The 25,206-nt window shown below is 46.2% G+C and overlaps 1 protein-coding gene across 1 annotated transcript; it reads left to right on the top strand.

Moving 5' to 3' along the window:
- The first annotated feature begins 13,154 nt into the window (after positions 1-13,154).
- Positions 13,155-24,816, top strand: LOC104342640 (carnosine N-methyltransferase 2). Its single transcript, XM_009946305.2, has 8 exons — positions 13,155-13,180; positions 15,475-15,536; positions 16,995-17,133; positions 18,834-18,886; positions 22,011-22,118; positions 22,227-22,357; positions 23,316-23,409; positions 24,461-24,816. Exons 1-8 carry the CDS (start codon positions 13,155-13,157, stop codon positions 24,814-24,816), a joined length of 969 nt encoding a protein of 322 aa, XP_009944607.1.
- Positions 24,817-25,206: the final 390 nt, after the last annotated feature.

Raw genomic sequence — 25,206 nt, 5'->3', positions numbered from 1 at the left:
CTCATGTTATGCTAACTGCTTTTCCACGTGGGATGCATTTATTTTTAAGGAATAGAAAAATGACTATATCTGCACTACCTACAAATACAAGGGGGACAACCATATTAATTATTGCTTGCCTTAGCAAAAATAGCTGTGTAATGATGCAGAACAAACAGCATAAATCTTCCCAAGATTATTTTAACTAACACATTCTGTCGATGGTTGAAATAAAAAACTGCCCCGTATCTGTATAGTGTAGGGAAGCTCCCCAGCCATCTACAGTAGAGAATGTGACTGCCCCAACCACATCATCTTGGTCTGCTCTGAGACCACCTCATGCTCTTCGCTGTCCACTGCCTCACTCATCTGGCAGTTCTGCATTTCGTTTCATAGAAAAGAAAGAGTTTGTGGTATTCTTACTGTTCTGCATTAGTAAATAGTTAAACTCTATAAAAGTATTAAAAATAATAGATCTGATAAAGCTAATGTATTAAGATCTAGATGAATGTTAGCCAAAATAGTGTATATTTAGTACTAAAGAAATATACTATAATAAAGCCAGCGTGAATGCAGCAAAGCGAACGAAGATTCATGGTGATTCCCGGCAACGGCCAGGACTACAAAAAAAAGGTGAGGAAGTATCCACAATCAATAGACACATCCTATTTCAATTTGTCAAGTCTGTTAAAGGTGATGTTGCAGTTAGGAGCAGCTTTTCTTTGCCTGGAGGCCAGGCTGGACTTCATGCAGTGCCTGCGCGCCTGAGCCTGTTCGTGTGCCCTGACCAACGGCTTGATTTTTTTTAAAAAATTGGTTTCCCAGATCTTCCGGAGACCCTTGATGAAGTTGAGCCCTGGCACCACGGTGTGTCTCATTGCGTGGCCATGGGACACCCCTTCTCGGGGTGAAAAATCGCTGCTGGGAGGGGTGGGTGAGAGCTGCTCCTGGGGCTCACAGGCACAGATGGGATCGCAGAGCACGTGGTGGAGATGGAGGCTGATGCGGGGTCACCCCAGGCAGCTGTGGAGAAGCCCCTGTCCCTTGAGGAGGTGTATTTAGAGCAGCAAAAAGGGTTATCCTCAGGAGCATGGAGCGAAGTCAGCCCTGGTATGATAAGTATCACTAGAAAGATGGCTGAACCCATCGGCTGCATCACTTTTGGGGCTGTTGGTTACTAACACTTTTTTTCAAGCTGCCATTTCTTTCTAAGCATCAGGCAAGACCAGCTATAGCTGCCACTGGTGGGTGCTGGTTGCCTTCTCCTGGCACTACTGCAAAGACGGGATCTGCCCTCTCAACTTGAGGTGCCTTTCCCATCTAAACTCTGACTTTGGGGTGCATATGGAGGCAAAGACCCAAATGAAGCATTAGTTGCGTTCAAGTCTGTATAGCTTATCACAAAACTAAAGGATAGTAGTAAAACTGTTCCCTCCTCTTATTTCCCCGCCCGTAAGCTCTTCTAGAGGTGTGTTGCAACCTTGCCGTGATGGCAATAAGCGTTTATCTGAACAAATTGATCCTGAGATACTGGAGTTTGTACCTTGTTTGCTGCCGCCTTGCCTGCTGTTTCTATCCTGGCTCTGAGCAGGTACAAATGAATTAACTGCTGGATAAACCCCGTGCTCCCCTGAGCAATTATTCTGACTTCTGCCATAGCAGACACAATTTGTCCTGCAGTAAGTACAATTTTCTGAGAAGTTAGTTCTAGTTCAGGCACTAATCATCCACATCTGTGCGGCGTTGGGTGTTTTTTGGGGGGGGAGCCAGTTGTGAGCCAAGCTGTCAGGTTGGCACGTGAAAAAGCACGCCTTTGGAGTGCCGTTGTGGAGGTCCTTTTTGGGATGCAAATTTGCTCCCAGCTGTGTGTGGCATTAAGTCAATTAGGGGAGAGAGGCATCGTATAAAGTATGCAACGATCTTGAGCACTTGGGTAGTGTGTTAGCAACCTTTGCTTCCGCATCTCTGGAAGATCAGCACTAATGATTTAACACGAATTTAAATCTCAAACATGTAAAATATGTTTGCAGAAGGTGCTGCAGGCTAGAAATGGAGGCGCTGGTTAGAAAGGTTATTTCGTACATCTGCTAATTAATTCTGGGCAAGAAGTATCATTAGATACTAGGAAAGAAAATTATGGCAAACAGTGTATTTAAGCGGCAGCCAGTGTGTAGCGGGCAGGCAACTGGAAGCCTTACGCGAAACTATCCACCAGTTGAAAGAGCAAATTGTGGTGGTGACTGGGAGACCCCAGTCTGGAGATGCTGACCTGCTCAAGGTTTTTCTACCTGTGTTTTAGCTCCAGGGTGCTCAAACACAGTGTAAAACAGGACAGGGTCAGACAGAAGTTCCTTATTTTGCTGTTCATCAGATTTATGGACCACGTTTATATACATCAGTGAGTAGGCTTTGCCCGTTTTCCTGTTGCAAAGAAATAAGTGGGATAAAATTTCCAATTCCTGATAGTTGGAAGCAGCGAGGCTGGGGTGGCAGGGGAGACCCCTGGGGATCTGCAGAGCAGCTGGGAAGGGCTTCGGGAGTTGGAGTGTTTTCCGAGTAATTCCAAGCAATGTTCTGAGACAGAAAGTAGTGAGTTACGCCAAAGGACTTTAAGATGGCATGTGAAAAAAATGGTGACCCCACCCTGATGTTCTGATGAGCTGCTGCTGGTTGCTTTTGCCACTGGGCAGTACCTGGAATAATGGCAGGGCGTGCTTTGTGTGCCCGTTCCTGTTTGCTCTCCCACCTTGTCACGTTGATTAGCTGAGTCTGGCCATTCCCCCTCTTTGTGAGCAGGGCCAGCTCCCAAGGCCGTCTGCAGGGAGCCCAGCTCACTCCCGGCTGCTGACACTGCGGGCAGTTTGGGAGGTCTTCTGCTAGACTTTTTTTTTTGCCCCTAGCTCAGTCTGTTAGCACAAGCGGTTTGAAAACCTCAACTCAGCTTGTCTCCGGAGTGTTTGACTCGCATGATGTTGGCGGGACCTGTGGGCACAGCCTGGGGGTGCCCATGGTCCTCCAAGACACATGCATCAGCTGGGAGCCCTGGGCCTGGCTGGCGTGGAGGGCAGCTGGGGACGGGTGCTAAGTGGCGTTTGGTCATCGGTCTGAGACGAGCTGCCTCAAATGTCCATCAGACATCACCTGCACGTCAGAGACAAAGTGTGCACTGACTGGTAATGGCCTTTTAGGGGGAAAGTTGAGAAAATAGCTGTTTCACACCTTCCCTCAGAGATCCAGGGTTGCTGAGGGCACAGCAGTTGGAAGAGCTCCTCACAGGCTCCTTCGGTTACAGGGATCTGCAGCAGGTATAATGATCCCACCATTTTCCTGCCCCGGACTGGGTGAGAAACTTGGAAATTTGCCTCTTTGCTGGGTCTAGTGAGGTTTGTGAGAGTTTCTGCACCAGCTCTGTCGTTGTAACCACGGTTTCCTTCTCTCCGTAACATTTTGCTCTGCCCATCTCCAGAATACTACTGATGTCTTGGGTGCAGGTACCCTGTACATAAACAAATTTCCCAGTGTCACACAGTTGTCCGAAATGCAGAGTCCACCGCTGAGAGGCGTTGGCAGTGAGATTTTATGGTCTTGTGTCCAATCTTTAAATAGATGCAGAATCACAGTCAGTGTTATATCCTGTTTACTCATTTTGAATATATTATTAAGTGTTTATTGGTGCCAAAAGAGCATAATTAAATGGCATGCCAACTGCAGATGAGCACTATATTGATGATGGCTTGTGGCACGGGAGATGTGTGAATTTTATTAACTTTGTCATTTCCAATCCCCAGCATCATAAAGGACTTGGACGTTTTCTATTACAATTGCAGATCTACCTTAACATTACTAAAGCAATCACAGCGTGGGAAATTAGGTATAAACTGAAAAATAATTAAAGTCCTGGTGACAACTTGATAACACTGAATAATTAAACTGTTAGTAACAAATCCTGAATTTTAATATTCTTGCTATAGCTGATACTAGTAATCAAGATCAAAAGCATCTTCACTGCTTTAGGAAAGCTCATTCACCTATGTATTATTTAAGAAGGGGAAGGAAAAAAGATGAAAACTGTAGCTGTGGGTTAGGTCTGCTAACAGCTCAGGAATCACGCTAAACCCTGCAGACAGGAATGTGCCAGAGCCGACCGAGATGCTTCCCTCCAGTGCTCGTCAAAGAGCATTAAACTGCAGGAGATACCTTCAGCAGCCCCTGTGATATTATTTATATTTAGGATACGCTTCTTAGGCAATATGTCAGCCGAAGTGATCAGGGGCATTCATTTTAAAGCAGATGGCCACTACAGAGGGGCAAACATGAGATCTGCAGCACAGATATGGGCTGTATAAAGACGAGCCCAATGGCACAACCCACGGATCACGGCTAAGTTCAGAGAGAAGAGCTGGCCAGGTTACACTGCAGCTGCTTCATTTGCTTTTCTTTCCTGGGATTTTTTGAAGCAGTCGTGGGCTTGATGCATTGCGTTCACTGCGATGTTTTGAGCTGGCCGTTTGGTGACTCCTCACACCTGCCTGGAGCTGCGGGGCACCTCCCAGCTCAGCGGTCGGACCGTTTCTGGGGTAAGTAGTTAAAATCTGGTTGGGGGGAAAGGAAATGAGATTTTGTGGCCACGTGGAAAAGCAAGGACAGAAGGAGGGAGCCGGGACCATCAGGGCCTGTCATCACTTTGGTGGCCATGAAGGGCTTATGTACAATAACAATTACGGTTACCGTAATGATGACTTAAATAGCATTGTTGTCTGAAAAGATATTAATTACCTTAACATTGCCCAGAGTTCATTCTGCACGTTTTCACCCATGCAGGTAGCTGGGGCTGCCTCCAAGGGTTGCTGGGGCTGATCCTGCACCCCTCTATTGGCCAGGGTCACCCCATGAGGGAGGCACAGGGGTGGCTCTGCTCTGTGCTGCATTATGAGGTCTTAACCCCAGCTGGATCTGGCCAGGCTGCGGGACTCAGTGAGGATCCCAGCAGAGATTGTTCTTAGCTGGAGGGAGTGGCAGGGGTGCAAAAAGCTGCTAGAAGATCTTTTTTTTTTCCCTTTTTTTTTTTTTTTCATATTCAGAAAAACCCAAATAAACGGTTGAGGTGTCACAATGGCACACTGCTTACAAACCAGAGAACTTCCAGCATTTTGCAAGGTAATAGAAGGTTGTCCGTGCTTGAAGTTTGCAGGAAAATAATCTCATTACTTTCTTGAATGTGCTGTATACCCCATGCATGTAAAAATTTTGAAAATTAACTCTATTTTCTCCCTATGCTGAAACTAGTTATTATTGTACATTTTTGTCTAGTAAAACCATTGATAATAATATTTTGACATAATTTCAAAGCCATGTTTAACGTTTGATGTAAGCTGTATCATACCTCCAAAGAGCTGAAAAGCCGAGCATCTCCCTCGCCATCCTTTTCCCATTGGCAGTGCCTGATTCAAAGGCAGCACAGAGAGACTTGTGGAAGCGATGCCTTTCCGTGGCAGCCCTTCTTCCCCGGCGTGCGTATCATGTCGTTGCATTCATCTGTGTGTGTTTATTGATCACCTCTATTGAACTGGATTTGACAGTGAGCACAGTATTGCCATCTCATAGGGGAGTGTGCTCAGCTTAACACGTGGTGAAGAGCATTTTGGCTCTGGTTTCACGTTCAGGACTGAAAGTGAGTGCCTTATCTCCTCCATTATCTCATCCACTTCTGATCCTTTATCGATTACCTTAATATCCTTCATATCCCAGCTGCCCCCTCATTTGGAAACCCTTTGAATCAGGTATTGGCTTTGCTATTCAGTCTTCACTTGGGATTTCAGGAAAAATCAAACTGTAAATAATGAACAGAAGCAGGAGACGTTTCTGTAGGACTGGGACACTAGAGGATGCTTGTGGAGAGACCACACACCTGGCACCTGGCTGCCTTCCCAAAGACTAGGAGATCTTGGGATGAAATAAAGCACAAATACCTCACAAAGCACGCACTCTGCTTAGAGGGACTGATAATGTCAGCGGGTGAAAGGAAGAGCTGATGAGAGGTAGGGAGGAAAAGAAAAAAGTCTTTGCTATGGTCCTGTGGTAGACCAGCAACTCCTCTGCTGCATGGCATCCCGTCTTTTCCAGCAAACCTACACCCACATTTGATGAGCTTGTCCAATATTCCTGTAATTTATGCAGTCTCTCCTAAGAGCCGCTGCTGGAGCAGATGGGACAGAGGATCACAGTGCAGCGAGGGTGCAGGAGGCATGCGAGCCCATGCCCACATCGGGACAAGGATGTGCCAGCCCTGATCCTGTCACAGCCGGTGTCACGGCCCTGTGGCAGGGCAGGACCCTGCAGGCACTCCCTGCTGCTTTTCGGGGGTACCTGCAGATGGTGGGTGCAGCTTGGCCCCAGGAGGACCAGCAGTGATTTGGGGGGGGGGGGGGGGGGGGGGGGCAGTGCATCCCGCACATCACCTGCTTTGGGTGCATGGCTCTTCCCACGATGCAAAGCCAAGGGCAGGATGAAGGTGTATTTTCCGGGCAAGAGTTTTCGCTGGGTTTGGCTCTACTGCCTCTGTAAGAGCCGAGCAGCACAACGGCAGATTGTAAAGGGACTCAGGGCCCTGTAACTCTATCAGTTTTTATCAATTTTTCAGTCAAGTTAGCAATACACCAGAGAGCGTGTCAACGTGCTTTATGGAGGTCTGCAAGTGCCTACCATGGCTAATCCATAAAGCTCAGATAGTTTCCTGGAAAACAGACATTTTGTTGTCGCTATGAGGAGACTACTAAGCAGTGAGGGTGAAAAAAAATAGAAGAAAAATAGACGGCGTCTGCAGTACCTGCTTGAGCTGCTGGGAACAGCTCGGCAGAAACCGCGGGCAGCACCTGAAGGACGGGCTCAAGGCAGTTGCCTGCGGTGTCCGACAGCTGGAGAGCACAGGGGAATGGCCACTGCTGCCACCCCAGTGCCCCTTCAGCCCTCACCCCTGCGACCCTTCCACCCTCTAGCCCAGGAACAGCAATTGCGCTTCGGTTTATTTTTAATGAAATCTGACAATCAATGTGTAGCAGTTCTTGGAGATGCAATTTAAAATATAAATCCCTGCGCCTCTGCCCCCCAATCCTTAAAACATATATTGCTATAAACTGGTGGAATTAGCTCTACACTTTAAGCATGTTGAGTAAGAAAGACGTGTCATCCCTTAAATACTTGAATGGTTCTCCCAGTTTTCTGAATTTATCATTATAATGTAAGACTGTTTTGCCTTCAGGGTATTTATCAAAGCATTTTCTTCAGAATCCACATCTGAGCTGGTTATTCTGCCCGAGACACCCTGACTCCCCCTCCCCTCTTCCCTGCCAACCACTGAAAGCTTTTATGAAATTGCTTTTAAATTAGCTCATTTTTGGCCTTCTTTCAAAGCATCTTCTGTGTTTTGAACCCTGGAGTGCATTTTGGGTACCCCACCATCCTACAGAAGCTGGAATTTTACTGTTGAATATATGCTAGGAGGTTTTTTCACACTCACCTGACTCCAGGAGCTGGGAATTAATAAAAGCACCAAATACCCTGACATTTAAGAGAAAAATAATGAGTGGGTGCTCACTGCAGAAGCCCAAGGTGAATGGAGGTCAGAGCTGAAAATTAATGTATGGTAGGAGCCCTGCTCCCTCCTTAGCCCCTGTAGTTTTACTTATCCATTGCATGGATTCCCACAGCCCATCTGTGCTCGTGGTGTATGTCTATGGAGTGCTTATGTCCTGGACACCAGGGCTGATCCTGCCTATACCTCTGCCAAACCAATCTTTCTGATTTTATCTCTCTCCTTTATAGGAGAAATATGGATTTCAAAGGAGGAGAAAAAAAAAAAAAAAAGCCCAGAAATTTGACTATTGAGCCTGAGGAAAATCTCCTGGCTTTTTTTTCCACAGCAACCCATCCAAAGAATGGCCATTTTCAGAGATTACCAGCTTGCTGAATACCCCTTTTCCCCCACTGTGTTCAATATAAAGTGCTTTTCCTTTCCACAGCTTATAAAAGAAGACTAATCCACAAACTGAAAGCCAAATCCTTCACTTGTCCCTCTGCTGAGCCTTGATGCAGAGAATAATATTCGGCAAGCAGTAATCACATCGTAACTGTTGCCTAAGGCTTGAGTTGTACAGGATGAAAAGTCAGCGAGTGATAAGTTTCCAAACGACCTCTGTCAGCTCCTAAAAAGAAAAAAGCAAAGGCAACAACAGCCGTGTTAGCGGGAAAGGCCAGCTCAAGCACAGCTAAATGGGGATCCAAGTGTAAGAGAAGGAGCAGAAAAGTGTCCTTGCATCCCCACCTAGTGGCTCTTGGTGAAACAAACCTGTAGGCCTTTTCGTTTGGGCATTTTCTCCTCTACCTGTTAACGCAATCTGCTAAATGTTAGACAAGCAAGTTGCTAAACTTGCTACAGAAGTGCTGGGCTGAGTCAAAGCTGCTCGATTTGATGTATTTCTTTGGTTTCAATTTTTTATAAGCATTCCTCGGTAAGTTTTCAGGCTTTCAAGGTGGTTTTCGTCATCTCTGCTCACTTTGTGGCCAGAACCGCTGTGGCCACCATGCATGGGGACCAAGGGGCATGTTTGCTGCCTGCTATAAATACCAGGGTTTGCAAGACAGAACTTACCACAAACTGAAAGGAAACATTAACCCAACTTTCAAATAAATGTTAATTTAGCTACGGATATTCTTTTTAAGAGCAGGTCAAACCAGAAAGATTCCCAGCAGATCAGCTAAAGCTTCCGTGAAAGGTGAGCATCCCCCACTGGACTCGTACCTGCTCTCCCACCGTTCATCCTCTCTGTTTACCTAGAAAAGGGCAACTCACCATCTTATTTGCATTGAAGGCATAAAAAGAAATATTGAAGTTTTGTAACAGATTTTTGCCCAGCAGAGCTGCTTCTCTGGGGTACTTTGGCTGCTCAGGGTGTTCTGGCCTGTCCCTCTGGAGGTGGTGCAGTGTCAGACATGCTGTGACAGCTGGGCTCAGCCTTCCTTTACGAGGAGGTAAGTAAACAGAATTTCAATTCTGATCCTTCATTTCAGGTGTGACGGAAACATGATCAGTACCATCAACAATTCAGGGCTACTTTCGTGTTACCTGCTCGCTGAGCTCTTTATGGCCCTCATGGGAGCTCAGCACCCGCGGGTCTCTGGGTCTGCCAGCAGTTTGCATCACCTTGCAACGGGCTGGGATTAATCCAGACTGCCCAGCTGTAACTCCTGCACCTGCAGCCTTACTTGCTCCCCGTTACAGGCCACTTGGCGAGTCCCACTGAAGTACAGGAGCATCCATTTAGCACACCAGCACTGCTGAGAAGCCTTAATATAAAGCAAAGCTCTGGTGGTGCTGAGCTACCCTGGATGTATCCCCTCCTCAACCACCCAAGCCCTGTGAGGGTCCCTTGTCACAGCGTTCTTTCTTATCAAAAACTCCTGTACCCCTTAGTCCATGCTCTTGAACCACAAGAAGTACTTGGGATCAGTCTCCATGGCCTTACTGTTATTTACACTGCTGACTCTGAGCTAGGGACAATACCTCTTTTGCTGTCAGTTCTCCACGTTTCTGTCCAGCAGGGTTTGCAAATGCCCTGGTTTTGGAGCACTGTACCTGTCGGGCGTGTTTAATCCTGCCGACACTGTGCTCTCAGCACACGCTGTCAGCAGCAGCACAGGTACAGCCAGGGAAATTTAAATTCTGAGCATATTTTCCTGGCTGAAGTCCTGTGAGCTCTTGAGGGGTAAAAGGAACACTTTACCGTGCCTGTCTTTGCTCTCAGAGAGATTTCTTTTTTGAACACTCTATGGTCCGTAGAGCAAAAGCTGATCTTCGCCTTGAATCAAAGAGCCTTTTCTGAAGGTGTTCACATTGGATTCTCCCTCTGCCCTTGTCTTCGCTCTATAACAACAACTACATGAGATATGACCTCTAGTCAAATAGTTTGAAAAGGGTGGTTTCAAAAAGTCTGGAAGAACTGCACCAGCAGCCAGGCTTTAATAAAGAGACAGGAAGGGCTGTGTTAAAAAAAAAAAACACCCAAATTGATCTCCAGATTTAGACGCTTTTGTTTTTTGGGAGGTTGAATCAAAATGTGGCTGGAGGGCCCAGGCCCAGCAGCAGTGAATGCTGTTGCCCCTCGGAAGGGACAGATTCTGCTTCTCCGATGTCATCTTTTTCAGTATTTATCAGAAGTCATTTCTTTTTCCTGTAAGTAGAAAAACTCTGTAGAAATATAAAAACAAATACAAAACCATATATTGTTGCTCGAACTCCAATATCTACTGCTCCCCAGGAGTGTTAAATATTTAATAGGATTAATAAAAAACAAAATTTCTTCCTTTAATGAGAAATCTTGTCTTTAAGTATCAGGTAAACACGTGCTACAAAATTGCTGGTTATCTTTCTCTCTGCGAGAACTTGCCCAGTGCAGAATAACAGGTTTGCACCAAATATTTCACTTAGGAGAATACAGAAACTGTTGGCTCTACCATAGAGGATTTGTCTAGGAAACTGAAAACATCTAACCAATGAAAAGACTTTCATTTAAAAAAGGATTACTACTGCAGAAGAAAAGATCCCTGCTCACAGGAAAATAAAAGATATATGACATGGGCCTTAATCAGTTGTTCTAGGTGGAGCTCGGAGGGTCTCAGCAAATAAACTAGTAATGCCACAAGAACCTCTGTAAAAATGCCAAGGACCTTCCTGACATTCATCAGTGTAAAAGCTGATCACTATCACTATTTAGAAGACAAATTAATTGCAATTTGATTTCCAAATACCCAGACTTTCCTGCCTGAAGGTGCAGGTCCGAGATTCGTTGTGGTGGGCTGATGGAAATGGAGCATTGAGAGGTCTCAGTGCCATGGGTGATACCAGCCTCAGGCAGGCTCACCTTTAGGAAAAGTGAATGACCTATTTCTGCAGGATCAGCCCAAAACTGACCTCCACAGCCGCAGCGTGTGGGGGAAAACACTGTCGCTTTGTTTTTCTCATGCTGCAGCCCAGCTCTAGCTTTAGCCATCATCTCACTGATCAAAAACCCCAGCTTTTTCAATTTGCACAAAAACCACAGTTTAGAGCGGATTTAGTCATGACCTTGCCAGAACAACAGAGAGCACAACGTGCAGAGGATACATCCTCCAAAGCCACCCTGCCGCCAATTCCTGCCGGCGCAGGCAGCTGCCCACAATGTGCTGTTGTTTCCATCGTTGGGAAAACAAAGGCTGTTGTTGTAGGCTAATGCCGGCTCAGTTGTGGTATGTGCCTACGTGGGCTCTTGAAATCAGGGGGACGACACAGGGGGGGCCGGGGAGGGGCATCAGCCCCCAGTGGATGTACAAGGAGGTTTCCAAGGGTTGTGCAGCTCCTGGATGCTGGAGGTTTCTCTACAGCTCCTGTTGCTCCAGGGAGGTATGACTTTCTGCTGGGACCCGCAGGGTACCCATCTCTGCTGGTGGCGTTGGGGGGTGGAAGGGTGTCTGGACCAGAGCAGGCAGTGTGGTTTAACTGGGACGAGGATGAGGTGGTGGGTGGGGGACACGAGGGAGCTGATGCTGCACTGTGTGGGTCTTGGTGGAGAAATGCCGGGTGCCAGCCACCACTGCAGAGTTGGTGTCCGGTGCCAGCGTCTCTGGTGGAAATATTTAGGGATGGAAGTGGCTGATGTAAAATCACTACCTGAGTGGTCAAACAACACCAAGAGCCAAATCTGCATTTTAGAGCTAGAAAACAGGTTCTGGCTTTTCCTCACCTTTGATTTGAATATTTTGGTTAAAAACAGCGATGTGGCTTTTCTAGCTTAACATGCTGCTGCGGACCTGCCTTGGGGTGGAGCTAACTTAAATCCATTTGGAAGCCAAATCTAGTATAAACCAAGACAGGTCGCTTGGTGGTGAAGCATCCTCACCTGAGAGTGTGACCCCTGGCCTCGGTGAGCTGTGTGGGGCACGGGAGTGTGTTGGGGGAGGGATCTCAGCAAGGGAGGAGGTTTTGTTTGTGGTCTGCTAAATCTGTTCTGCTCATTGCCTCCAGGGAAAAGGTGTGGAGAGGATCCTAATGCTGAGCTTTCCACCACCAGACCTCATGTGGCCATACAAAGTCTCTGCATCCTTCCTCTTTTACCTTTGCATTATCACATTTTAGTCAAAAGAAGCATCAGCCTTGTGGATGCTGTAATTTTTGGCAGGAGAAAAGGCTGAATCCATGTGCAGGGAGCACCCAGGACTTTCTGTGTTTGTAATAGTGACCACTGCGCCTCCTGTTGTGCCATCCCATCCTGGGTGACGTCCAGCCACCTCTGGCTTGGCCAGCTCTCCCCTAAAAATATTTCCTTGTTTTCCAGTCGCTATGGTTTGGCAGAGTGGGAGCAGGCTGGGCTTGCTGCCCCACCCCCCCAGCCCCAGCTGCCTGTCCACCTCACAGGGCAGGGACAGGGGGGTGCCAGGCTGCCCGTGGGGCTGCAGTATCTACTGTCAGGTTATTTTACGCCCCATTTCCCCCTGAATCAGAGAAGTTAAATCATTTGCTCCAGTCTCTGGGCAGCCAGCAAGACACTCTTCTCTCTGGAGAAAATGGGGATCTCCTAGCGACCCCCCCCCCCCCAGTCTGTCCATCAGACAGCAGCATGGCAAGGACACAGGAAAGCAGCTCCTCCTGCCCGGGACAGCGAGCACGAAGAAGAGGCAGGGTTCAAAGCAGATTAAAAAGCAGATAGAAAAGGTTACCGGGGGTGCCTGGTGCCGGCTGACACCTCTCCACCATTTCCACTCAGGTTTTCAAGATTTGGAAGTCTCAGTCTGTCCCTTTTTTCTTTTTTTTTTTTTTTTTTTTCTTTCTTTCTTTTTTTATTCCCCTTGGAAACAGCGCAGCTCCCGTGCGATGAGGACAGCCTCGCAGACGTCAGGCCTTGCTCATCGCCTGCCCTGGCCCTTCGCTCCTTCCCCGCGGGGCTCGGGTTTCCCCTTCTTGCTCCAGTGACGCTGCCTGTCCTGACAGGTGCCGGCAGCACCGCGGCCACACGTCGGGGTCGCCGCCAGCGTGGCGGTGGGCTGAGCAGCCGGCGTGGAGCGGGGCGGCAGGTGGACATGCTAACCTAGGGGCTGGGCACCTCGCTAACCCCTCCAGACCTGTGCCCAACCGCTCTGTCCCAACCATGGACCCGGCCCTGGAGATGAAGAGGTACGTGGATTTTGGAAGGGAGCGTGGGTGCGTGTTGCCTCACCATCTTGGTGGGTCGCAGGGCCAGCCCCTGTTGTCCCTGTGTCACAGGTGGGAGTGTGTAAGGTGGGAGTAACAGCCGATGCACCCATGTCCTGGGAGGGATGGGGGCTAAGCTAGCCTTTGTGAAGAGACCTTTAGCGCCTTAGCAGCCTCAGTTTAGTAATAAAATGATGAGTTACGAAGATGTCCTTGCAATTTGTGTTGCTAGAAATGTCTTGAATTTAATGGCTTTTCCAACTTAAAGGTGCTGCATCACTTAAAGTGACACTGTGAATTCCCTCTGTGCCCTGCACCTGCAGTCCATGATGCAACCTGCTTGGTTCATGGAGGGAAAGAGGTTTAACCTTGCTAACGGCAAGCTCTGACTTAGCCAGAAGCTGTGTCAGGACCAGCTGCCCACGAGCATCCCTCTCCCTGGCAGTCGCTGCTTTGATCCTGCTGCTGGGTATCAGGGTGCTGGGATGGGAAGAACCAGCCCAAAGTATCACACTCAATGTTCAGGTCTGGGCTAGATCTTAAGCCAGATTTTAGAGGAAGTCCATTTGTTCCTAGCAATAGTTAAGCTTGTTTCACCTTCCCAGCAACAAGTGTTAATCAGTCTTAGAAACCCTGCCTGGGGAGAAATGGCAAAAGCCTCGGTGGAAGAGTTAACTTGGCATCATTCGTCCTGGTGAATACTTGTGCCGCAGTCTGTCCAGGTCACCTGGCAGGTCTCCTGGGATGGCTAGAGATGTTTGACCGGTCAGAAATGGAGTTTGTGTCCTGGGACCCTGAAAGTTGTTCCCCTCTGCACAGAGGAAGCCATGCTATCCTTTGGCATTTTGATGGGAGATTTATTCCGAAAACCATCTTGTTTGGTTCAGCCACATGAGAGGTCAAAATAATCCTCTGTTTTGACAGGCAGAGATGGAAGAGGTCAGAGGGTTGAGTGGAAATTGGAGGGACTGGCCTGCAGCCAAGCTGGAGCTTATGGAGGTGGGCTGAGTTCAGGCTTCTTACTGCCAAACTTCCGTGAGGTCTTTCCTGGGGAGAGGTGAGGTCAAAAGGTGGTGGAACTGAGACCTTTGATGTACCCCATGAGACTTTGGCAGTGAACTCAGATGAAATCCACTGGTCTTGCAGGACTCTGGCAGCACCTCAGCATCTCTGAGGTTTCTGGGATGTCAGTCTTTTTGTGCCTTCATCGACCAAAGCAGTGCCACTTGTGGCCACTTCCTTGCTACCTGCTAGCACAGTCACTACAAATACGTACCTCAAAGCCCCACTGTAAGATTCCCTTCTTTCGTTTCCACCTCCTGGCTTGTTTCTTATTCCTGTGGGAGTTTTTTCCTTGGCAGAGGGGACTCGGGGGCTACTTACTCCTATTGCAGACTGCTTTTCATGAAGTATTTGCTAACAGCAAAGCTTTGGGAGCAGCAATGTGTCTAAACCCAGGTTATACAAAAATATCACCCCTAAGTCTTCCTGTGCATCTCAATATTGAAATGTAGTTACCCAGAAGATGACTCTTCCACTTACACAGATAGCCTCACACCAACACTTTCTTTGCAGAAGTGAGGTCCTTGCTCCAATTTAGTTTCATCCCTTCCTTTTGCTAGTGGCACCTCATCCCTGTTTTATACGAGGCACGTTGTCAAAGGAAAATGAAGATGTGACTTCACTGCTGGAAGTCTTGACAAAAAAAAACTAAACTAAGAATGAAAACGTCACTGAATGAAAACATTTATGGTCAAATGACCTCTTTGACTTTGACTACAGGTTACCCAATGTAATATTTGCAGCCAGGAAAATCTGAAGTTAAAGAAAAAAAAAAAGCCAAGCAAAAAAGTCCCTAAAACATTGGGCCAAGTGAATCCTTCGGCATTTTGGATGCTGAAGCTCATTGTAGTCTTTTCCTAATTTCACTGCTATTTCTTCTACTTCATTTATGATTAAAGGTTTCACAGAGTGTGTAATATCAGTTAGTCTAATGCCTTCCGCTGTATTGTCTGGTTAATGATTCTTCAGAGGTAGGAAAACCATCTCAGACAGGCACTGGTGCAGGTGGCCAGTCCATTGCTGGCACTCATGGATTATCAGCTAATCAAGAAGCTTTGACTTCCTTTAGTCCAGTGAAAGAGAACAAATAACATTGATTATCAGGTGAGGAAAATTTGTCCTGGAGCATCTTCCTTTTGTTCTGCATTTTCAATGCAGCTTCAAAAAAGCATACAGGTTCTTCAAATAACTGAAGTGCTATACTTTCCTTACAGGAATAGGTTCCCCAGCATGAACTTTGAAGCAGAGATTCTGACAGCTCCACACGATAATTCAGGTATTTGGGATTAAAAAAAGAGATTAAAGTAAAATGCCCACTTACTACAAAGTATCTACAAATGCTATCACTACAAATATATTTGAATTCTTTTGGAGTTAGAGATTGTCTAAATTAAAAAAAAAAAAAAAAAGAAAAGAAAAGAAACAGGATGCTAAACTGACTGCAATTCCAGTGATTTCAGATTTATGTTAGGGTATAGTTCAAAGTGTTGAGGGTAAACATTGATATCTTTACCTCCAACAGGGCTGGACACAGGGTCTCCATACATACCTACCAGAAACACAGCCGCCAATGACATGTGGTCTTGGAAACAGCACAGGCATTCAATTTAAGATTGCACAGTCCTGTGTGAGATATACATAGGTTTCTTACTAGGGGCAACTAAAAGCAGATGATAAATAAGCAGTTCCTTAAAATGCAAAAAATGAGGATGAAGATGTCCTTCATCCTCATTTCGTTTAGGAGGAAATGCAGGTTTTTTTTCCTACTGAATGCTACCTCTGTAATGCTGACCTCACATGCTGAGGCTGGCGCTATGACTGCCTTCCTGGAGCCCTATGAGATAGACCCCATAGTCAATATTCAGCTGCATGGCATCTTCTCGCGACCCTCAAGTCTTTAGTCTTATCATTGCTCCTCAGACCAAGCAGTTGGCCAGAGCCTGTGCCCTGGCAGCAGTGCTGTTGTTAGGACGAGACAGCAGGAAAGTGAGTTTTTGCAGTAATTGCTTGGAACCACTTGAGTAGTCCTGGTAGTTTCAGAGCTAGAAATCTTGGTCTCAGCTGCACAAATTTGAGCATGAGCCCGTTAAGATGAAATGCTTTTGCTATCGGTTGCCCTTCTGGCCATGAGCTGCAGTTCCCAGAGGGGAATTCATCTCTCCAGCAGAGCATTGCAGTCCCATGCCAGCAAGAGTCGGAAATGAGGTGCACGGGGATGACTACTTTTGCTTCAGCTGCAGGTGGCAGTTTTTGTGTTGCATCACCCCTCACAGCAAGCGTGCCAACAGATGGTGATTTCAGTTACACTGTCCAGCGTGTGCATGAGCGATGGCCCCTCCAGGTTTGGACCTGCTGTGCGATTCCCTTCACCTTCTTGCCTTGAGTCTTCCAGAAAAAAACACTCCAGTTACCTCCCTTTCTGCAAACCGAGTATCCCATATCTGGCTCAGCATTTTGGAGACGTTTTCCTCAGACTGACCTGTAGTAGTGAGGCACTTAACAAATACGCTGATGTCAAAGGGCATCTAAGAACAATTTTCAAACCCAGAGTGCAAACAGGTTGGAAAGTGTTTGCATGAACCCACCTGTATGGATGGCTCCTGGGCCATGCGTCTTCGGTACCGTCTTCCCAAATCTCTGGATCAGTTGGGTTGGGTTTCTTCCACGAGGTAAGTTCTTTGATCCTTCACTTGCCTCGAAACCACTAATACACAGTTTGTATTTATTTCTCAAGAGCTATATGTAATCCCTTCCATGAGAAGTCTCACGGCTGAGGAGTATGTAGAGGCCTTTAAGTCATTTTTGGATCATTCAACAGAGCACCAGTGCATGGATGAATTCAACAAGGAAGAAATGCCCAACATCATGGCTGGGTAAGGAGCGCTTCCACCGAGGTGGGAAAGCCACCTGTTACCTGGGAGGGCAACCTGCATGCAAGGGTCAGCAAACATGTTTAAGAATTTTCTGGGGCAGGAATGAACTTTTAATACTTTTCAGTTTTAAGTCCCCTAACAGCGGTCTTTAGGATATTCTGTTTAATGACTCCAGAATACGTGCTGTTCCAATTAATACACTGTGCTGCCTCTCAGCTTATGTTAAGGAAAGAATCAAGACCTCATTTTTATGCCCATCTCTTTTCATTAGCTGATTTTCCAAGGATTAAAAGTTTTTGTTGTTGGTTGATCTTTTTTTTTTTTTTTTTTTTTTTTTTTTTTTTTTTTTTTTTTTTTTTTTTTTTCCCAAAAGAAAGCTCTCTTGTGCTCTCCCCCTGCTTTTGGGACTTCATCACACATCAGTCCAATCAGAAACACATCTCTAATTCTCTTCTAGTGACTAATTCTTGGTTTTCTCAGTCCCCTAAGACCTCCTTATTTCTATCCTAAGTCGATTTGTATTGCTTAAGTACCAAATGATGATCAGTTTTGTGAAGTATTGACGTAATATATTAAGCCTGGATGACTGCAGATAGTTTTAGAACAGCCTAGATCCAAACCAGAAGAAAGCCCTTTCAAGTTTGGGTAATTCTTGGATGTTATAGAAACTGTATTCTCCATTGAGAAAAAATTCAGGCAGGCAAATTTTTATTCTCCAGATCAGATATATATCAAAAAAAAAGCAATCAAATAATAATAAAAAAATAATTTGTGTTGGGAAATTTAAATTGAAAAATTTACTTCTGTGGATTTTAAATGATGCAAAACATTGCGACTTCTTATGTTGCTGATTGTGGGCCTGTCGAAGGGTCTTGACCCTCATTAGGTCTAAGGCTCCTTGACTAGCTCGCACCCTCCAGGATTTACTTCTTGTTCCCCTCTTGTTGAATCGTTGCTGTGTTGTCTCCGGGGATTGCATGTAGGAAACTCAATCCCCCTGCACAGTCCATGCCTGAGAGCAGAATAAGGTCACAAAGTGTGTCAGAGCAGTGAGGTGCATAGAGTCTGGGCTCCTCGTCCTCCAGCCAGGCTGTTATTAAATACTCTGCTAGGAACCACATGATTGGGGTTTTTCTTGTCTTTTCAAAAGTAATTTTTCTAAGATAAAAATTATTGAAGATTCTGACCTTCACTCCCAATTTCAAAGACTGAAAAGAGAGGATTTCCAGTGCTGATTTTTTACTTTTTTTTGGGGCATTTATGTCTAATATTGGAAAATGAAACTCGTCTTCTGAGGGTGCAGAGGTTTCGCCCTGCCTGACCTTGTCCCCTCATCCCCAGCAGTGCCCACTCCAGCCAAGCACGCCCCACTACCCCCGAAGGGAACCCTTTGCCCTGGGGTTCCCTGAGGACTTTTTGTATGGTGCCAGCCACAGCCTGAAGAAAACTCTCTGGCAAAGGATGAGAAACATTATATCCTGAAGCCTACTGTACTTTGAAATATGAGTTTGCTAATACAGGGCTGGCTCCCACCACGCAGCTGATTATAGCTGGGCTCCAAAGAGGTGCTCAAATTTCCATCCCAATTCGTGTGGCAAAACATGAAAATTTCCCGGCCAATGTGGCATCCAAGATATTTGAATTGAAACATGAAGTCGTGTGACGTAACGTGGTTCAGTAATGTGTACTTATAATTTCAGTCTCGGCAATGGAAAATCGAATATAAGTGTTCTGGGAGTTGGAAGCGGCACAGGTAAGGAGCTCAGCAGCACCCCTGATGCCGGGGGACGGGGGGTCCCTATGGGTAGCACAAAGTGATACTGAAATTTTGAGCAATGGGGATTACTACTCAGGCGTTAATAATGATATTTCTCATTGAAGCAGAGAATGGCAAAACTGAGTGTGGAGCTGGGAGGAGAGTGATGCTCCCTCCCTTCCTTCCCTGTCTCCCTTCTGGAACGCTACTGCTCAAATCTTTCCAAGAAGTGAGATGAATATGATGATTTTAGCTTAGTCTCTGCCTCTTCATGACTCTCACCCGATTTTATATGTCTCAAAGCAAGGAATTCTGCTCCGGGTTAGGTATGAGAGCATCTTCAAGCCTCATTGGAGAGACTTAGAGACATCCAAGAGGTTCATTCCACCCAAAGTCCAGTCTTAGACTATCCCACCTGAAGGCATCTCTCTTTTTGCTTTGCTTTTAGGGATCCCAGAGGCTAAAACTGGGCAATGCTCTGCTCCAGGTGGTACAAAACCAGCCGGCCACAACAATTAGCATGGGGCAGCATCAGCTTTTTCAAGACATGTTTCTTTGTTACTATTGTGTTTTTATCCAGTGATAAGTAGGGTTTAACTGCAAATGATATTTGCCCCCAGAAATCCATCCTTCGGAAAATAGCTTTAAAGCTGTTCTAAACTCATTTGTGTTTAAAAAAAAATAAAAGTGATGCGATGTCCAACTTTGCTCCTATGGAAACAAGGAGAAAACAAATAGTAGAGAAAAGAAGTAGCAGTTTGATTTGTCAGAGTTTGCTTTTGCTGTAAGAAGTATTTTCAGCTGAATTTTAAGTGTTAATACTTTCAAATTAAAGTATTTTTTTCATTTTTTCGCTTGTTTTCCTGAGTAAGAAAAAAATAACATTGAATTGTTTTTGCCAGTTGGGAATACATTGGAGCATATGAGAAAGCAAGCAGGAAGAAATCACTGTGTTCTCAATTACACTCTATTTTCATTAAGTAATATAAAACTGAAATTCTGACTCCAAGAAAACACAAGGGAAAAATGAACTTTTTGCATTTTTCTCATTTTTCCATATTTCCTCTTGAGAAAATGTTTTAATGGAAAAGTAAAAACTAAAATTTCCTGGGTTTCTTGGGTAACTGCCCCTCACAGATCACGGGAGAGGAGTACAGACTTGCACCCCCTCAGCTTGTCCATGGCTGCAAGAGCTGAACTTCTGTGGCCAGGCAGAGTGAGCTAGGATGGCATTGAGCAAAAGGTTATATCTGATCCCTGACCTTTCCAGGCTTGGACTCTGATTTCACAGAGCCCCCAGAATTAGTTTAGTTGATGAAAATATTAATGGGGATTAGTGACTGACTCTACATCCTAAAAGACTGCTGGCTGGTCCAGATCACAGTTATTCATTCACCCCATGTTTTCCTGTGGCTGGTTTAACCATCTCGGCTGTAAACTCACAGTTAGTGCCAGGGTGAGCTGCTGTTTGCAGAGGGGTTTCACTGCTGTTTCTGGAGTGCCTCGCAATGGTTACTGCGGAAAGGTTGTTGCTGGCAGGGCAAGCTGGAGCAGAGGAGTTCCTGCTCTGAAGCATTGTATTTTACTGCGTGTTTTTGCTGACACCCCAGTTGAGGACGTTATCACTGGCTCTTGCAAAGACTGGATTAGGGCGTTTTATAGGATGCAGTAAAAAACTCCCAACCAAATAGCTTTTAAAATACCCATTTGCTGTTGATATACCCATGTGCCACCATCAGTGGCTTCAGGGCATGGGGCAGCGATGCTCTGCCTCCTGCCTGCCCTGAGCCTGCAGGGATCCCACATCAGCACCTCTAATTGCTGGTGCTCCCCACCCCAGGCACATATCAACTGGCATTTAGAACCGTCTGAAACGATTCAGGTGCTTGCTATAGGGATCTTCCTTCCTGTCAGCAGTATTGGTCCATGCACCCACCCTCAACGGATGCAGCCGCAGCCTCTTTCCTTGTGCTTTTGGCCAGCCCTGCACTGCTGCCACTGCATTCTTCAGGGGTCTTGCATATTTTTTCTCCAATTTCAAAAGACTCTTGGATGTCCCTGTAGTGCTGGCATGGCTGATATTTCCCTCTTTGATTCTATTTACTGCAACACCTGCCAAAGATGACGACTTTTCTTGTAGCTGGTACATCAGCTGAAAGGCTAAGGGAAGATGCAGTATCTCGTATCAAGACCTCTGTGTGTGACATTTGCAAGGGCAGGGCTATTTTTAGGCCCCACCATCAGCTACAGACAGGATTCTCTTGAAGGTCCACTCAAGGTGGTCACCTCTGTTGGTTTTTTTGTTTCCATACTCCCAGATGAACCAGATGGACTTTGTACACTTGGTGTATCTTGGCCTTTCTGAAAGAAACAAGGGTGACCTGCGTCACCTTGAAAGAGGCAGGGAACATCCTAGGACAGAAGGATGGACTGCCACTTGCTCCTCCAGAACTTAGACAGCAACAGAGGAGCACCAACAGCTAAACTTACAGGGTACCTACACAAAAATATGAGTCTCTATTTGCGACTCCAAGATAACAACTAGTTAGTAGATGCCCAGAGCTGAGACTATATATGGCTGGTCCCCAAAAAGGGAGGACCCAGGGTACTACATCTTAATGGGTCTTTCCTCTTGCCATGCAGCTCCCCAGATCTCCAAGCCATGTCACACCAGCAGCAGAGCATCCATCACCTCCCTGGGGCAGTGCCAAAGGCACGGACCACACTGTGCCATGCTGAAGTTGCACAACTGTGCCAACTGCCTCCTTGGCCCCATTCAAATTCTGTGTTTTTGTTGAAAACTAATGCTTTTTTTTTTTTTTTTTTTAAATGATCTTTTTGATTATTTTTGACCTGTTTGTCCTGTTACCCAGACTATTGCCCATAGCAGGTTCCTGCACTGTTGCTTATCTCTTCCTTGTTCTTATTCTCATCTGCAAATATATGTTACCTTGAGGAGTCAGATATCATGGTAAGACTGGGTTAGATGCCACCATGCAAATGACAGGATAGAGAGATCCTCGCTTCTACTTGGGGGCTTTCCTGGCAGCAGAGGTGGCAGGTGCACCATCATTCTTTCACTACATGTATGTACTTTCTAAAGCAATGCATTTGTGTTTAGGTGAGCAGGATTTGAAAATGATCAGGATACTGCAGGCTGCGCACCCAGGGGTCCTTATTGACAACGAAATCGTAGAGCCCAACCCACAGCATGTGGCAGCTTACAAAGGTAAAGCTATACCTGCCTGCCTGGGGTGTAGTGAGGATCATCGATTTTAGCAGTGAGTTTTTCTGCTGTTTTGTGAAATTCATGTTTTTCTTCTGCTTTTTAAAACAGAGTTGGTGAATCAAGCTCCAGACCTGCAGAATGTCTCTTTTATTTGGCACCAGCTCACTTCCTCTGAGTACGAACAACATGTGAAAGAGAAAGGCACACAAAAGAAATTCGACTTCATCCATATGATCCAGGTAATGGAGTATTGCTTTAATACAGGAGTATTAGCTTTAACTACTCCCTTCTTTTCTGCAGTATGCATGAAGTTAGGGGGACCAGAGCTGAGCACAATTCTCCCATGAGCGGTAACTTCTGCAGCAGCTCTACAAACACCAAACCTCATTCCTTGTCCACCCTGGTCTTGGTCTCTGGTTTGTTGTACTGCTTTAACTGTGTATGGTGGGTAATAAAACAGGATGAATTTCAGGCCATCACATATCACATGTAGACCAATAATTTTGCTTTGTTGCCGAAAAAAAAACCCTTTCATTTTTTGCCTTATCAGAGTAGTTTGGATAGCACTGACGGGAAAGGTGACACAAACACCTGTGTCAGGTTTTGGGTGAGAAATTTTGCTGCTGTGTTTCTGATACTGATGTTGTGTGTGCCGATTATATTTTATAAAAAAATCTAAAAGTCAAAAACCCAGAAAGTGTTCCAGGGGTTTGATGGCTGGATCAAGGACTAAGTTACAAGTCCTGAGAACAGCCTTTGAGATGCGCCCTGCTTTGCCCTAGTGCAAATTCCTCAGTGTCTGGATGAGGTCCAACCTGCCCATGGCCCAGAGATGGCCAACAAATGCCCCTGGTGATAAGGACCATCCATAGAAACCAGGGGACTCCCCTATGCATATATTTTCCAACCACAAAGCTACACTGGTCTTGAAGGGCAGCGATGGGCACGTCAATGTCCAGCTGCTGACCGAGGCTGAGCAGAGGGTCCCTGGGTCCGATCCCAGGCTATTGGTGCCAGTGGAGAGCTTGTGATGCTGGGTCCTGTGGGGCATCTCTAAATGTGCATGCTGAGTCAGGACAGGCTGGGAAGCAACTGGGAAGTCATTTAAAACATCTCTATAGAGGAAGGGTTTAAGCCTTTGACGTACCATTGCACTGTGGAGGAGGAATAATGGCTCTTAGTAACTGTCACTTCTAGATGCTGTACCGTGTGGAGGATATTCCCAATACTATCAAGTTTTTCCACAGCTGCCTTGACCATCATGGTAAACTCCTGATCATAATTTTATCAGGTAAGAGGAACCTTTTATTTTTTGCTTCATTGCTGGTGTTTTCAAGAGCTTTGAAGTTTGAGAGCTACAAATAATTTGTCTCAGGATTTCAGTAGTGCTTATTCTATAATAATTAAATAAAACAGACGCTGTATGTCACAGGGAGCATGCAATCTTGGGCTTAGCCTCTTGGACCCCAATGTTTGATGGGACTGCTTAGGCGTAATCTTCATGCTCTTGCTTCCCTGCTTATGAAGTAGATGGATTGCTCTGTACCTCAAAGAGACCTCCTGCTGTGAAATTACTGCCTAGAGAGCAGTGTGGGTGTTCATGAATGAGGGTCAATACTTCTTCATGGTGAAATCAGCACTGTAAAAGCACAACCTGAGCTCTGGAAGGACCTGTCTTTGGGGCTCTTCTTTCCTCACAGTGACAGCCCAGACCCCAGCAGGACAGCGGGTGTTGCCAAGAGCTGTGGGCTTCAGGGCAGGAGAGTAAAAAGAGACACTCACAACATCATAGCATTTATTAAAAAAAAAGTGTTTTTTCTGGTGTGCATTCATGAACTCCTGGCTCATGGTTCAGTGGACAAAGCACACTTCCCCATGTTTGCCATTAAAACTCTCACTCACATTGCCAGTAGGCTGTTTCCCTTGCTGGGACTGGCTTTTTCAGGTATGTATTCTTTGATATGCACTTAAAATTGAGGTTTGATGTATAAAAACCACACTGTTCTGGAAAAGAGGCATTTAATAGGTAGCATGCATGTGCAGGCTCAGTGAGTTGGTACTTCTGTGTCCTCCTCCTTCTGGGCAAATCCAGTGCCAGAGACCATCTTCTAGGAGTTTCTGTTAACCAGGAGAGTTTTGGAAGGAGGGCTGAGGGAGATCACAGTTTTATCCCTCCCCAGGCACAGACATTTGTAAGTGGACTCAAGTAAGGGGAAAGCCCTTCTCCTGCTCCTGGTGTGGGCCAGCAGTGAGGGAGCACTTCAAATTCATTTAGTAGTTGCATCAGCTGGTGTTTGACTGCCTTGGCTTTGCAAAAGTAACCTTCCCTCCTGCTCTGGCAGACAGCAGCGGATGGGCCACCTTATGGAAGAAGTACAGACACTGCTTGCCTTCCACTGACAGCGGCCACTACATCACCTCCAGTGGCATCACGGATGTTTTGAAGAGACTGGGTGTTGAATACCGCGTTTATGAGTTCCCGTCGGGCTGGGATATCACCGAGTGCTTTATTGAGGGGGACCCGGCTGGTGGCTGCATGATGGATTTCCTGACGGGGACAAAAAACTTTCTGGGCACGGCCCCCCCGGGGCTGCGGCGGCAGCTGCAGGAGGCTCTCTGCCAGCCTGAGTGCAGCAGCAAGAAAGACGGGAGGATCATCTTCAACAACAACTTGAGTATGATTGTGGTGGACTGCTAGAGTGCGGACCAACTGCAGAAGACAGGTTAGGGTGGGTATGGGGGCGGTGAAGTCGCAGAAGGGTGTAGTGTAGAAAGAAGGCAACTTGCAGGCAAGAAAGCAAGAAATTGGGGCTCAGCTGCAGCCTCCTATTCCCAACCAGGGTCGGTGGACACTGCAACATTGGGGGTGAGCTCTTTGTCCCGCTGAAGTCAACAGGGCCAAGATTTCACTCTGGTTATTCAGTCCAGCCCTAGGAGAACATTTTCCATAAAGTAAAGAGCTCCATCTCACTAAAAGCCTACATGGACTTGTTTTTTAACATTATGCATCCTGTCTGTGCGTTTGACACTGGGATTTCCACTTTTCTATACCGCCAGCGTGTTTACATCCCTAAAGACATGTCTATAT

This window comes from Leptosomus discolor, chromosome 5 (genome assembly GCF_034619465.1).
Source record: "Leptosomus discolor isolate bLepDis1 chromosome 5, bLepDis1.hap2, whole genome shotgun sequence".
Lineage (NCBI taxonomy): Eukaryota > Metazoa > Chordata > Aves > Leptosomiformes > Leptosomidae > Leptosomus > Leptosomus discolor.
This window is presented reverse-complemented; position numbering and strand designations above follow the sequence as displayed.

Coding starts and splice junctions, on each gene's coding strand:
- LOC104342640 (XM_009946305.2), top strand. CDS start 13,155: ATGGACCCGGCCCTGGAGATGAAGAG. Junction 13,181..15,474: donor CCGGCCCTGGAGATGAAGAG/GTACGTGGATTT, acceptor CTTTCCTTACAG/GAATAGGTTCCCCAGCATGA. Junction 17,134..18,833: donor ATGCCCAACATCATGGCTGG/GTAAGGAGCGCT, acceptor TTATAATTTCAG/TCTCGGCAATGGAAAATCGA.